At 39.6% G+C, this 15,727-nt stretch overlaps 1 protein-coding gene across 1 annotated transcript in view; it reads left to right on the top strand.

The window, feature by feature from the left end:
• The window catches only part of WNT7B (wingless-type MMTV integration site family, member 7B), a 40,525-nt gene extending 25,127 nt beyond the window's left edge, over positions 1-15,398 (top strand). The window contains exons 3-4 of the mRNA XM_010020337.1: positions 3,407-3,678; positions 14,692-15,398. Coding sequence (XP_010018639.1) covers positions 3,407-3,678; positions 14,692-15,171 — 752 coding nt within the window. The 3' untranslated portion in view covers positions 15,172-15,398. The remainder of the gene's footprint in view (positions 1-3,406; positions 3,679-14,691) is intronic.
• Positions 15,399-15,727: the final 329 nt, after the last annotated feature.

Below are 15,727 nucleotides of genomic sequence, written 5' to 3'. Positions count from 1 at the left end.
GGATTGAAATAAAAGCCAAAACATCCCCTCAAAATAAAACCTTGGCAGAATTATTCTGGTCTATGGGACAGAAAACTTCAGGAAGTCAAACAAGAATTTTTCGTCTCAGACACAGATGCTGAGCATATACAGTGCCAAATAACGAGATGCCCAGGATCTTCACGGGAAAAAGAAAATTCTAGCTTCAAAGTTGGGTCAAATCCCAGATTTGCTTCTATTTATAAGTATTTCTTCATTTCATGAACATTTCTGGAAAGAATTGTCTCTGTTTCGTTGCAGAACAAGAATATTTTTGAAATCAGAAAATTCCATAAAATGAGATTATTGTTCTCCAGGTATCACAGCAATCATTACTTAAATATTTTTAGCTGCCTAACAAAGACTTGTTTAGAACTGATTCCAAGTGATGACATATAATGGAAAGCTTTGTGTACAGCACACACATTATTCGAGCACAGAGGTTCCCCTCCCTCCCCCCTCAGCATTTTCTGATGGGCTCTACTGATCCCAGGACTTTAGAGAACTGCTGAGGTAATGGTTACATTGAAGTTCAAGGGAAGTTTTGGAACATCCTCTGGTTTAAAAAGCTAAAGCAACCCCCCCTTAATGCTTAGCAGGATAACTTAACCTGCAAGAAGAATCTGATTTTCAGCCAGATCTTATTTCTGAGCCCTACTTATTTTAGAGCTGCATTGAAACAGAAGAGTCATCTTTTGATTAATATGGTTTCCATTAGGTATTATCCCATGACTCAAGATAATTCCATCACTGCTATAGCTCTAAAGTGGGTGAAGGAAAGATGTTTTCCTCTATTCCTGAAGGTAATCAGGGATATAATGGGAACAAGTGGGGGTGGAGGGGGTGGGCTGAAAGGAAGATAAAGACAAGATATTCTTTAGTTTGACAAAACTCATCAAGGCAAGCACTGTGTGAAAATTCATAAACAGGTTACAGACACAGTGGCCATGATAAAATGGCTTACCTTCTACTCTGGATACATGTGGAATATATTGAGCTTAAACATAAAACATAGGCAACCTCTCTCTGGTTAATCTTTAAGTAAATCTACTGAACTGCAGGTGACAGCTGCAATGTTTCCTGACAGGAATATGTTTCTGCTTGTTTATAAGCCTTTCTACATGTGTTTCAAAGGTGTCTTAACAAAAAATTTTCCTGGGTCTGATTTTGCTTTCTCCTTTACCCTCATCCTGAAGAAAAGGAAAACTTACCTCTATGTATAGTTTCTATTACATCTCGTATTTCCAATCTTTTGATTTATAGATGAAGAATAGATTAAAAACCAAACCAAACCAAAAAGCAAGATGATGAAATAAATCCTTCAAGACAACAGGATGCATTTTAAAACATGGGTCCTAGATTTGACTTCAGCTGCTGGGTAAAGAGGAGTCAATATCAATATGCATTTTTAGAGAACACACTAGGAACTAGAACAGTGGTTCCCAAACTTTTTTGGATTGCTATCAAGCCTCAGAATTTCTTGTGGACCACCAGACATCATTATCATCAAACTTTTAATTGAAAACACTATTAAAAACAGTGTTTAATATGGCTCTGTGGATTAGCTGTGAACCCTTCACCATGGCCTCCTGGACCACCAGTGTTCTGCGGACCACGGTTTGGGAACCACTGAACCAGACTACACACATCGTACACCCCAACAAAACACTTCTGTGTCTGAAAGCAAAGTCAGTCCTTCTATTGCGTGATATACTTAAATTATACACAAGTCAGTTTAACTTTCTTGGTACCTGAAGAACACAGCACCCTTTTGTTTTTCTCTTACCTTAAGTTTCTTTTTTTATTGCTTTGGAGAAACAAGTATATGGTGCCAAAAACCAGATTATGATTGTTTCTTGTAGGATCTTTCTCATATCCGGCAGTGGTGTAACCTTTCAGGAAGCTATCTATGAAAATAAGAAATATAAAACATAAAAAAAAAAATAGAACATAAACCCCCCACACTGTGCACTGGTCATTCCAGAATAGTTATGATATCTAGGAATCCTAAAATAAAAAATTAAAAATAGCTTCTAAGTTGTTTGGTTGTTTTTTTTTTTTCCTCCTCTGGAAAGTTTGTTCTTTATTTTCCTTCACAAATCCATTAACAATGTTACAGCTCTGTGTGTGGTCATTAAGTCATTTCAGCAACTTTCTGCAAATTCTCTACAGTTATTCTTTGGCTCCAATATTACAAAATAGTCTGTTTATCACCAGATAAACACACAGAGGAAAATGATTATAGGGCTGAGAAGGCAACTTATAGAGAAATGGTATAAGTAAGAACAGCAAAACACCAAAGGCTATGATCCAGCCCTACATTAAGTCAGTGACAGAGTGCAGTCTCACATGAGAGTTTTAAGGGGCTGTCACATCCCTTTCAATTGTTCTGCCTCTGTATCTCATGTGCACCCCACAGGCAATTCAGCCAACCAGTATCCAGTAAGGAAAGGGGTCTTATTTACCTTCCTTCACATACTCAGTATCAACAACTAGAACATGGAACTGGGAATGAGGAAACTTGGCAAGTAGTGGATTATAGCAAAAAAAAAAAGAAAAAAAATTCAAAAAAAGACTATTTTTCTTTTTCTGAATAAGACTGTGCTTCCATGACAGTATCTCACTTGCTTTGGACAGGAAATAATGCTGCCACAGCACTTCCATACCCCTTGCATGCTCAATAGCCAAGGTAATGCAGAGGTTTGAGTCAGAGTGGGAGTGGAAAAGGGTCATTACAGCAAAACTAATATGCAAGGAAGAGGGGTAGCCTGTACTGTTCATTGAAAGAAAACAGAACTTACCCAGCTGTTTTCTCTACAGGCATCTCTTGCAATACTTTACACACAGCATCACTAATGGATGCTACTGGAGCATTTATAAAGGTGTATTAACAATCTTCCCCATTTGTGTCTTAGCTCTCTTGCACATCTGAAAAGGTCTGGTATTTTTTATGCTGTCTGACTGCTTTTCTTTTTCCATGCAGTGCAAACAATTAGAGATACCTATTGCTTTCTAGTGAGCATTACCACCAGTGACTCACTTATTATGCATCTGAAATACATAAGATTCAGCTTGCAAACCTGACTAGACAGTGTAAAAACAAATCATGTTGCTTCACCTCACCACTGTCCAGACTCATTGCCAAATTCCCCTCTGGCAAAGGGGGTTAGGTGGGACTATCAGATGGCTGGTGCTTGCCTGTGGTAATATGCCCCAGTTGCACCAAGCATTTTAAATATGTATGTAATTCAGTAAGAATGAGAAATACACATAGTAGTAATGCCCTCTTCACATTGCTGCCTGACACCATTGATGTAGATAATGTGTGTATTTAGTAAGTGTGTGCTGCTTTTCTGCCAACCCATCAGCTTTTGGCTTCTCTCCACAGGAAGCAGGGAAGCTGCGTTCACCTATGCCATTACTGCTGCTGGCGTTGCACATGCTGTCACGGCCGCCTGCAGCCAGGGCAACCTCAGCAATTGTGGCTGTGACCGAGAGAAACAGGGCTACTACAACCAGGAGGAGGGCTGGAAGTGGGGAGGCTGCTCTGCGGATATCAGATACGGCATTGAGTTCTCCCGGAGGTTTGTGGATGCCCGAGAAATCAAAAAGAATGCACGGAGGCTGATGAACTTGCACAACAATGAGGCTGGAAGAAAGGTATTCCAGAAAGGACAAGGGATGGGGAAATGTGTGCTGGAGGATGGGGGGAGGCTGGCTTGGTGCAGGAGGCATTCCCTGAGAACTTACCCCTCTCTGCTGTTATCCCACACCCACATCAGGTTACCTGATGGCATCTAATATTTACATTCTGTTGCTGGTTTTTTTTATTCAGAGCTGGCCATGTATTATAGATGCTCTCCTAAATCTTTCTACTTCCTGAGTGTTCTTTCCAGTCCCACCGACAACAGAAAGGGCTTTGCTGGAGCTGTTTGGCATAATGATAAACCTTTGCTTTTCGTCTGCTTTGCAAAAACCTAGCAAGAGATGGTCAGGGCTTGTGATGTGACAGGACTGTGCCTGCATTGTTGAACTCCCACGACACTCGCAGCTATTTATTTAATTCAAACCTCTTTGACCACAGCTCTAATGAAATACATACTTCATAGCAAATGCACAACTGTCCATTTCTCATTGGCATGCTACAAATGGCTGCATAAGTGTCACTTTGGAAGAAGAAAGAGTTTCATATCTGCAATCATGACTGAGCTGCTTGCAATGGAAACAATAAACATTGTGAAGCTACTCTGATTTATGTCCATTGAATAACAATCTTCACAGTTCCCAAAGCTTCCCCTTTAAAAAGTATAATAAATATTTCTGCCTAATATATACCTACCTCAGGAGAGATTTTACTATACCATTCAAAGTATTTTCCCACAGGTAAATAAATGCTGCTTTTACCCTCCAGTGTTGTAGGAGACTCCAACATACCACTTCTCCACACCTAGTCCCCAAAGTTGGACTGAAATTTTCTCCTCTAAAACATCACGTGCTTCCAGTCCTACACTGAGCACTAGCCACTGAGGTGGGCAGAGATGGTTGAACTGGTGGTGACAGAAGTAGTACAGTTATCTTACTGGCTGTATTTTGTTTTTAACACTCAGTCCGTGCAACAAAACCTCCTGGGGGTTTCAGCTGGCTCCTCACTGAAACTGAAGGTGGTGTATGGACAGTTACTCATTGGGAAGAAAGTGCTACATAAACTCAAGATAGTGAAAGAAACCAGATATGGGGCATAATTGCAATTGTAGAGACAGGATCAATGCTTGAATGATGGTCGATACTGAGGTCTTCATATGTAAAGGATACAGCTGACTGAAGAGCTAGACAGAAAAACATCCTCCAGAGAGGCACAATCTGTTTTTCCAAAACTTGCAGCCACAGGTGTAAAAGCACCTCATACTCGTATATGAGGCACTCTTGGAAGACCAGGAGCTTGGAAGACCAGCTCCAAGTCTGATCACTTCTCTTAGCCTGAGTGTTTCACCTCAGTGTCATGCATTGCGCTTGGATGCAAAAGAAGATGGAAGCCACATGTTAAACTTGCAAGGTAGCATTTATTACTGCTAGATGCACTATCATCCCTGCTTAAACAGGCAGCCACCCCCACAGAGATGCTGGTGCATGTCCTGGTTTTAACGGGTTACAGGTAAGATGTGAAAGAGGGACAAAAGAGCAGAAGTGCATACACAGATGGAGAACAGTGAAGTCCCTTGCCCAAGGACAGAAGGTGGCTCACTATCTGAGCCAGGCACTGATCTTAGGTCCCTCAGTTCTAAATATAGGCCAGTAACCACTAGACCACATTGCTGAGTCTTATTAAGAAATTGTATTTTTACTTTTCATCAGGATTTCATAAGCAGTGGAATATAAGCAAACCAAAGTTGTGTCTGCTTTTATAGATATTTCTTGTAGCAGCATTAATGCAAATGTATTTCTTTTAACCTTTCTAAAAACTTGATTTTTTGCAAACACTCTTGCAAAAACAGATGATAACACTCACCTTCATGTCTTTGAGACAGGAATAAAAAGGCTTGAAAATACTGGCAATATAGGCTGGTTTTTTTCCCCATTTTTTTTTTTTTTTTTTTTTTTTTAAATGAATACTAGTTAGGAATTTACCCATTTTTTTTGTTGTTGGCATTTTTGAGTAGTTATTTATACCCATATATATTGATTGTAATCATTAATGCATCCAATTACTTTCAAAAGCTAAAGATGACTGAAAGGATTTTGTGTAGCTTTTTGTTTTTAAGCACAATCTGTCAAATCCCAAGGAATGGGCTCACATGGAAGATGGTTTGGGGGTCATGTTTAGAAATAATGTTGGTGTTAAGACATACATTCCCATGAAATGAATATGCAAAGTTGTACACTATATAGTACTTAGTGATTTTGGTTCATCTGAGATCATCTGCTTCTTGCATAAATAAAACATTCTGAATTTGAGACTGTCTGAAAATTAAGGTTAGAACAGAACTCTGGAAACTAGGATATGTTTTGTCCTTTACAAAAGCAGCCACAGTTTTGTGCAATTTCAATGTGAAATCACCCCTCCCTTCTGAGAATCCAGGCAAATTTGAAATCTGACCTATGCTCGCCTGAAATTTGGCAGTTTTGGGGGTCCTGAGTAAATGTGGCTTGGACTGTGAGCCTGACAGAAAACCTGAAACCAGGAGATTTGCCTATGTGTGACTGTGATTCTGACACTCAAGTCAGAAATAACTGCAGTTACGTCTGGAGACTTGCTGAATCACAATACTGAACCTCCATTTGTCTTCCTTTTCCCTTCCAAAAATCTCAAAACAGAGTCGGGAAACTTCTCTGAGTAAGACTGTCAGTACCATCCTGCCGATCTGCATGTAACTTCTTTTAAAATTTGGAAACAGTTTGGAGCCAAGCTTCTGGTTCATAACTGCTATTATTAAGAATAAAACTAAGGATATTTTCTCTTTCTATGAACAGGAATAAAAAGTAAGAAGGAGTCCACAAGCAAGTCAGATTAATTTATTTTTTTTACATCTTTGTTGCTTCGGAAGTTCTCAAATAATCTCTTCAACCTTAGGGTGGGAATGCCAAGACAGTAAAGGAAATACATGCATTTTTAGCTTCCTACAGAGGTTTCACAGCACTGTAACTATTTAAAACCCCCCACATTTCTACCTATAATGTTAAAGCTCATGGTTCTTATTCAATCACACCAAATTGGCTTTTTGAGTTAGGTTAAGAACAACAGTCGTTAGCCAATAATTCTATCTTCATAATAGTCTTCTCTTTAAATCCCAGAGCCTCCTAAGACAGAAACATGAGGAAAAAAGGAAACAAAGAACTCCCAAACCCACCTACAGTTATTTTCAACTTGCTCTGAAGTCAGTGGAAAGCCCCTGATGACCTCACTAGACTCTACCAGGTGGCCAGAAGATCGTTGCTAGGATCATTATCCATGACTCTGACCACCAGTTTTGCCCCCAAAGCAAAACCTGGTGCATGTGCATCTCTTACACCATCGTGTGGACTTTTGCATGTGCCAGCACAGGAATCTTGCCCATCCTCAATATCTCCCAGCACTTGTCCCAGACATGCCTGGGAGTCAGAGGCATTTGTAATTGCAGCAGTGACTATCATATATTTGCTCTCATAGGGATGGTTTCAAAAGCTGGCCTGCTAGTATTTCACTGTTGTTAAAAATAGAGTTCTGAGGAATTCGTCTTTGAGGAAAAAACAGTATGCTGTATAAATAATTGCACAAACCTTGCAAACAGATGAGGGGGCAAATAGTTCTGGGGGCCCTTTAACTTGAGTCTGAGGCTGAGATTCTCAGCACAACACTGATAAAGTACTTCCTTGGAAAAGAAGATAATATTTAGGCTTTTCAGGGAATTTCTGATGACTGTGGAAAGAATGAATCCTTTAATTGCTCCGCACTGCATCCCCTAATGGCTCTGCATTGCATTTCTATGAATTGTTTCAGCTAATGGCAAGTTTGTGAAGTTTCTAATAAATTTGTAACAAATAGCACCAGTAACAAAATAATAAACTTGCCATTGGTGCCATTTGGAAGAAATCAGTGCTTAGTGATTCCTGGTGGCATGAGATGCTACTGATGGAAGATTTATGCTTTGAAGCAAAACAGTGCCGTGCTGTGTAAAAGAGCAAAGTAGCTGACTTCACCACCAGTTTTTAAATGTCCGCTATGATTCAGGATTGAAAGTACAAGTGTGGTAAATGAAAACAAGCCCCCAGAGGAAGACTAGTGTAGGTCTAATGCAAATGTGACTGAAAGAATGGCATGCTGCAAATCTGAATTATTACAGGGAGATATGCGGGCAAAACTTTGATAGAGTAATGAAAAATTAAATACCAACAAAACCAAATAAGCTTTGATGCTGTTTTATGAGACAGCTTTCTACCATGTATTTTTAGAAACAAGTATCTTTATTCTGGGACAAATGAACTTAGAAAGAGTAACATCTGGGACACATGCCATTAATCTTAACTTTTTGTTGAAAGCTTCAAAACAATGACCTACTCTCATGGGGAATCTCGATTATAAATATGGGGTTTTCTGTTTGTTTGCTTTTAAGGGGACAGCTAAAAGAACAAGCTGACAAATTGGTAGCAGATCACAGCTTTTACCAAAAAGAAGAAAAGAAATGTTTCTAACATTTTATCTATCAATTATGCTCTTATGATAGACAATGACTGTGGTTATACAGAGAAAAAGCTGGCCTATTTCTTTCACTTCCAGAAACACACCCATTACACTGACTGCCAGCAATTCAGTCTGATACCATTCCAATATTTATTTCTTTGTAATGTCAATGGGTTTTTCTTGTTCTTTTTTTGGAATGCCTGGAAGATGACAACATCTTATTTTACATTTGAAACAATAACAGTGTAGGGACAAAAAAAAAAGAAGATAATTCAGACTCTCTTCAGAAGAGATTATTCAATTACTTGGGACAATATTTCCATCTAAGCCATGGCTCGTTCTCACAGTTCCTTGTGCCGCAGGACTGTGGTACTGGGAAGGGATTTTTTGCTGACATGCTTTGGCTGTAGAACAGCTAATGAGGTGATTTGTTGGTCACCGTTCATTCTATATATATACACATACACGCCCACATGCATATACGTGGAGTGTGTGTGCATACATAATTATGGATATTTACACATATTTATATGCATTGTCTGTGCATAAAATATGTAAGAAAGTGTCAGCTCACTTAAAACATTTAAATTAATAAAGTCACTCCTGCAAGATGCACAGCATGACCTAATACATTGCAGCCTGCCCTCACTGTCACCTAGCAGGTCATAAAGATTAAAAGCAATGTCCAGAAAAAGACTGTATGAAATGCTCAAAGTCACTGTGGAGGCTGAATTCCAGTTTCAAAAGTGAAAGCCAACTAAGTTTATACTCCTATAAGCCTAAAATATTCTTAAAAATGTGACTGTTTCTTAAGTCATTTCAGCGATTTAAAGAATGTGACTTTCCAGCTTTTACAGGCCTGAGTCCATCATTTGCTGAAAGTTTCTTTCTCTGAAAGAGACAAACTAATTCACTGCACGTCCCTTGTGAGAACACTCATGAAAGAAAAGCTTTTGATAGTTGTGCTTCATAGCATACTTTCCACTTTCCCACTTAAATTGATTTGCAGACAGATACAAATCCAATTTCAAAAAGTTTGGTGTTACAGCTTGGGTGGGTTAGATGGATAACTAATGCTTATCCATATGTCCTGAATATGCAAGCTTTGGCTCAAAATCTCATGAGGATAGTTCTCTTGCTTCCAGTTGGGCTGGATTTACTAGCTTATTTTTTTCTTCCAGAAACACACCCTTAACATTGACTGCCAGAACCTACATCTGGTACTATCCTACTTTTTGAACATTTTGCCTTAAAATTAGAAGGGGGGAATAGCCAAATATCTTAGGACTTGCTGAATGGTTTTATTCTAGAAATGCACATGCCCATGCATACCATGCAATGTATGCAAGACACATATCATCCATCTAGTAAAATATTACTGCACCCCTTCAAACATGACATCTCTATACAGGCTGACAGAATAAAAACATCAATAAAATATTTTTAACCCTTTAAGATGATATTTAAAATTTTACCTTCAAGCTTTACAGCAAATTCCATAAAAAGAGAGTGATATACTGCAGTCACACTTGGTTCGGGGGTGATGTGAAGAGTGCTTCTCAAGATTTTTGGGTTTCATGCAATTCACTGTAAAAATAATTCAGAAAGTTTTAACCAATTGCAGCAGCTTATTGCGCAAACTTAGCAGCTATTTTATCTTCTTCTAGAAGGTGGGAAAGAGACACAGATGGGTTAGGCTCTATAGCCCATCCCCATAGTAATAGGGAGTTTCATCTCAGAATCCCAGGATTACTTTCTTGCTAGCTGAGAGGAAAACTTGGGTAAAGACGCAGTGGGCCTTCTTCAGTTTGGTTTTTTTTAAGGCATTTAATGGGGATACTATGGGTGAGGATGTCTTACCTAGGGAGGTACATGAAGGGCAGGAGGAGGTGATTTGATGTCTCTTTCACCTCTGAGGGTCCACAGCCCTGCTGAGCTCTCATCAGTGTGAGGGAAAAACCATCTCACGCTGTGGCTGAATACTGACCTGCTGCAAAGCAGAGGCTCCCTGCTCCCATCAAACTAAACAATAAGGAAAATAGGAATGTGACAAAAGGAGTAAGCACAGTAACTCAGTTCCTCATCTCCCATCCCACAAAGTATAAATACTGTTTTGATGCTCCTCACAGAGGAGCAGAAAGAAAAATACGCCCGCTGAAGCACTCGTTTCCTGCTGGATCCATGTCTTAACTTCACAGGTCTAGGCACAGTCCAAAGACACATGGCATGAACCACTCAATTTTGGGCTCTGTGAGCTGCTATTAATGAAGAATATTTTCAGCACATTTGTATTGAAGTGGCATTACACCCTACTAATGTTAGTTATACTCCTGGCTAGCTGAGTTAAAAAACCAAACCCAAACAAATCCAATTTTGTTTCCCAGATAGGTCCATGAGATCAGCATTTTGTCAGCAGTCGTGGACCCCAGTCTGCACTGAGACTAAGGTTACGTGGTGCCTACATATCATCATCGGCAAGCCATCAGCTCTCATGGCTGCAGCCGCATGAGTATCAAAGAGGTGGTGACATCTTGTAACCAGGATCCATCTCTTTGGTACTGTTATCCAAAACAAAAGTTGATCAGTTGCATATTTTATGGGGAAAAATGCCTGAAGTTTTCTATTTCTTTTTGATACTGCAGTAAGAAAGTAATACGGATTTTGTTACATTCAACATCTGGTCCAAAAATGCGCATTTCCACTAAGGAAAACACAAACCAGAAAAGGCAAGCCAAAACACACACACACAAAATGTTACTATTGCTTTTACATATTTTATCCAGATAGGATTTTTAATATGTACAGAAACTGTATCTGATGTTATGCAGTTGGGTCTAGATATGGAACTTGAAAAAAATTAATTTCTTTTCATTTTGCTTTATTTCAGTCTTTGCTAGTCTTTTTCAACTTAACTGGCGGACAACCCTCAAATTGCATTTTCAGTGTGTGATTTATATCGGTATAAAAATATGTGGGATAAGAAAGCTTTAACAGTATATTTCACAATTCATTTAACAAAGTAGCAGTAGTTAGAAAATTTTGCTTGGCAAGATCATACTGGGGTGGGAGTGGGCCTGTATGTGGAAAAGGGACTTAAGGAATGTTCCTACCATTAGTCTAAGGCAGTACAGTCCAACGATGGGAATTTGCTCTGGGAGGTAGATCTTGCTGTAAACCATTCGAGATTAGATATGAGGCACTGACATATGACAAATGAAACTGCTGAGAGAGTTGGTCGTATGAGCTAATGATTTTCAATCTTTAATCAGGCACCTACCTTGGCATAAGGTATTAGATTTGAGTAAATAAGTACCTTTAAGCTCAGGGTCAAAGCTTTGATGGGAATTTTGCTGAGGAAAATTGAGCTGGAGGGACGTTTAGGAAAAACAAAAGTTATCTGCTCTTCATTCACAGCATCGAGCAAACACAGTCAAATCCTGGTACCTTTGCCAGGTTCAGTGTCATCTTGCTGGCAAGTGGGAAGCTGCTTGAGATATCACGCAGACAGACACACCTCTGGGAAAGCAGGACCATGCTGGCTTGTCAGCAAAGCGGAATGCTCCACGGCATCTGGGTGGAAAGAGGGAAAAAAATATTGCTTAGAATCTGCTTAGTTTGGGCCTTGTATTCCCTGACCTCCAAGTTTTTGGGCACAATTTTATACCCACAGCTGACTGTGGGCACACAAATTATAGCATTCAGGAATTTAACTACCTGATGATTGGGCCTGTGCTCAGTGTTGTAACCCCAAGCATTCCACATTCATGAGAGAAGCCTCCAAAAAAATAAAAAAAACCTGTGAGATTGGCTTCAAGATCATGAATTAATACTTTTTGAAACTTCTGCTTTTTTTGAGCATGTGTGGCTTGCGTTTGCAAGTTCTTCCACCATCATAAACAGTGGGAACCTTCAAAAAAATACAGCAGTGAAATCAGATTTCTGTACAGCAAAATGACTCATGAAACTGGACCTTCAGAAAGACAAAACCAAAAAGAGAAATCACGACATAGGATAAAGTTGCTGGACATTGTACTAAGGAGGGTGCCAGGCAGTGCTGTATATAAATGTCAGCATCTCAGCCAAATAAGCACACAGAAGCAAACATACACACACACATCCATATATAAATATAAATATACAAAGATATCCCTAAGACACCAGAATAGTTAATATTTTTGTTTGTCAGGAACAAAGACATTTTCTGTTGTATTAGGGAAGCACATCAATGACAGATGCAAAGGGTCCTTGGAACAGTGTCCAGTGTGTTAAGCCCACTCAAGAATAAGGAGCCTCACAAGCTTTACCTCCTCCCACTCTCTGAGCGAGTTACTGACTTGGCCTTGTCAACCAAATAACAGACATCAGAAATACACACAGAACATGACTAAACACGTACTTTTCACCAAGATTAACTGCTTGGGGAAAAGAGGAGCATGAATCAGATGTGGCAGACCCATCCCATTGGCAATGCTTTCCTGGAAGACCTTGGATCTTAGTACTCTTTGGTGAAGGTGCAGTGAAGGTTGCCTCCATCCACTATTTGACAGGGATTTTGCTGCAGTTTTTGTGGCTGCAACTGAATGCTGACTAGTGGTTGGGAAAGCTGCAGAAAGAGGCTAGTTTCGAAGAAACATATTTCAGCAATATCAAGAAAAATTTATAAGCAATTTTATAGCCATACACATGCACCTCTAAATACCAATAGAATATTTTAACCCAGATTTGTGGAACAAGATTAGAATCTTGTTTGCAAGTCTTTGTGCACAGGTACAAAGTAGAGACAGAGGAAACCCCGGAGGCCCCAGAAAGATGCTGGAGTATTTCATAAGGCATTCTTCTATTTACTGACACTGAAATGCTGCTGCTGCATTTTCTTTTCTAGAGTAGTTGTGGCTATAGGAACTTCTTCTCTAACCTGGTAAACCTTCCTGGAAATCACATTTTCTGCCTCTGATAGGTTAAATTGACCTTGACCTGGGAAAAGCCTACGGTTCCAGGAGGTCTAAGGTAATCTTGAATAGGATGGTCAGCTGTCTTGTACTTGTTACTGTGTGTTGGCAAGGGAGAATTATAACCAAATATTCTCTTTAATATTGAAACCCCAGAAATTTGGGAAAAAACAAAACATACAATTTAAGTGAAACTCGAACAACTCAGGAGGGTGCCCTCTATTTGCAGGGATAACCAGATCTGTACAGCTTTTATTTTAAGGCCAGTTTCTTAAGCAGTAAGCATTTTTTACTCCCTTCTACTTCATTATGCCATTGTACTCAGATTTCGGCCCTTTCATCCTTTGCCCATTTCAGTCGTGTTCTGGGATCTGCAACGAAACCACTACAGGAGATGGTCTGCAGCATCAGTAATGCTTCAAGACAAGCTCGGTAGCTCATATTTCTTTGTTAGCATCCCATTGCAAAGGGGAAAGATCAGTTTGCTTTGTTCTTAGGCCTTGATTTTCATAAGCTAATGATGACTGTGGATGTAATTATGGTCAGGCTTAAGTGGTAACGCAAGGGCAGAAAAACAGAGAGGCGCTTCCGCAAGGCCAGTTTCCCCTCCGCCATGCACAAGGAGTGAGAGGGCATCTGCTTGTCTTCCCTTGGGCATACACCCATGCCCAGGGAAGGAGGGATCTGCCAGCACAGCTTGGCTGCAGGAGAAGCAGGAGGTGGAGCATGAGCCTGAGCACCCACCAGTTTGGGTCCCTTCTAGGGACCCCATGATGCTGGATTAACGTCCTTGAGATTAACCTGCTCTAGCAATAGAAATAATAAATGCTCCCATTTCTTTGTGACTTACAGCTGAGCAGGATCCTTCAGTGGATTTTTATTTAATGTTGCACAATCATTGCCCTGGTGCAAAAAACGTATTTGTGGCTGAACACTTGCATGATAGTCAGGTAGTTATTGCAAAGAGTGTTGCTTTTAAAGGGGATGGTATGCTCTGTGGGTTAAATAGTTAATAGGTATGCCCATATTGCTGCTGTCAGTATAGGCAATATTTTTAACTGAACAGTGAACACAAATGTCTATTCAGTCACACAGTATATGTTAAAGCTGTCAAATTAAAACTGGTCAAATTTTCTTAAACATCCTTTGAACGTTACTGAAAGCAATTAAGATTAAATATTCTGAATCACTTAAGAAAACATTTTTTTTTTCCTGTTTTCAAAATGAAAATGGTTTGAAACATATTTTTTGAGTCACTGTAGTACTATGAGTTACTTTGGCTCTAAAGACATGTCTTCTGAAATTTAAGTAAATATTGTCCAATGTTTGGAAACAGAATGCAAATGTTTTTTAACAAAATGATAAAACGCTGCATTTCCAACCAAGCACTGTGTAAAATAAAATGTGTTATAAGCGTTCTGCTTGGTGGCGAGAAGATTTACAAGCATGAATTCGAAAAATTTCAATCAGCAGTCATGAATATTCACATGAACTAAACACACTGAGATTTAGGCAAGTTTGCAATACCATTTTTCTGCAGTAACAATATGCAAATGTCTGCACACACAGGTTCTTGAAGAAAGAATGAAATTGGAGTGCAAGTGTCATGGAGTTTCAGGTTCCTGTACAACTAAGACCTGCTGGACCACACTTCCTAAATTCAGAGAGATTGGATATATTTTGAAAGAGAAATACAATGCTGCAGTGCAAGTGGAGGTGGTACGAGCCAGTAGACTAAGGCAGCCAACCTTCCTAAAGATAAAGCAGATTAAGAGTTACCAGAAACCCATGGAAACAGATTTAGTGTATATCGAAAAGTCACCCAACTACTGTGAGGAAGATGCTTCCACAGGGAGTGTTGGTACCCAGGGACGACTCTGCAACCGTACCTCACCCAATGCGGATGGGTGTGACATGATGTGCTGTGGAAGAGGGTACAACACACACCAGTACACGAAGGTGTGGCAATGTAATTGCAAATTCCACTGGTGCTGCTTTGTGAAGTGCAACACGTGTAGTGAGCGGACAGAGGTGTTCACCTGCAAATAACGGCATCATGTGCAAACGAACAGAACAAATCACCACAAGTGAAGAAAGTGGAGTACAACCAACAACGACAGCATCATTTTGCACATCTAATCTTTGGGAAGAAAAACACAACCACCACCACAACTACCACTCCCTCCCCACTACTTACACTTCTAAGGATGGTGCATTTTGGCTGGCTGGCTGTTGTAACTGCTTTGGAAACAAGGGCAACAGGATTAAGGTTATGTTGACAACCATATGAAACTCTTATTTTGTTTTTTAAACTACAGTCTGGGTGTTGTAGATTCTCTTGTGTTTTAAGTTATACACATCAGAGAAGTTAATTGCATTGCAGCTCCCATGAAATTGAAAAGAAAAAGACACTTTCTCCTATTTTACAACAACAAAACCAGCGAGCCCTCTGCAAATAAAGACTTTTTTTTTTTTTTACGGAAATGAAATCTTCTGTGACTAGAACACAGCAGTCTTGCTGCAAAAACCTAAATTTCTATGAAAGCAGGTAAGGAGAAAACAACTGGTAGGGAGACAAAATCTATGGCGGAAATACTCCACTATC

The sequence above is a fragment of the Nestor notabilis genome, unplaced genomic scaffold (genome assembly GCF_000696875.1).
Source record: "Nestor notabilis isolate BGI_N333 unplaced genomic scaffold, ASM69687v1 scaffold588, whole genome shotgun sequence".
Classification (NCBI taxonomy): domain Eukaryota; kingdom Metazoa; phylum Chordata; class Aves; order Psittaciformes; family Psittacidae; genus Nestor; species Nestor notabilis.
This window is presented reverse-complemented; position numbering and strand designations above follow the sequence as displayed.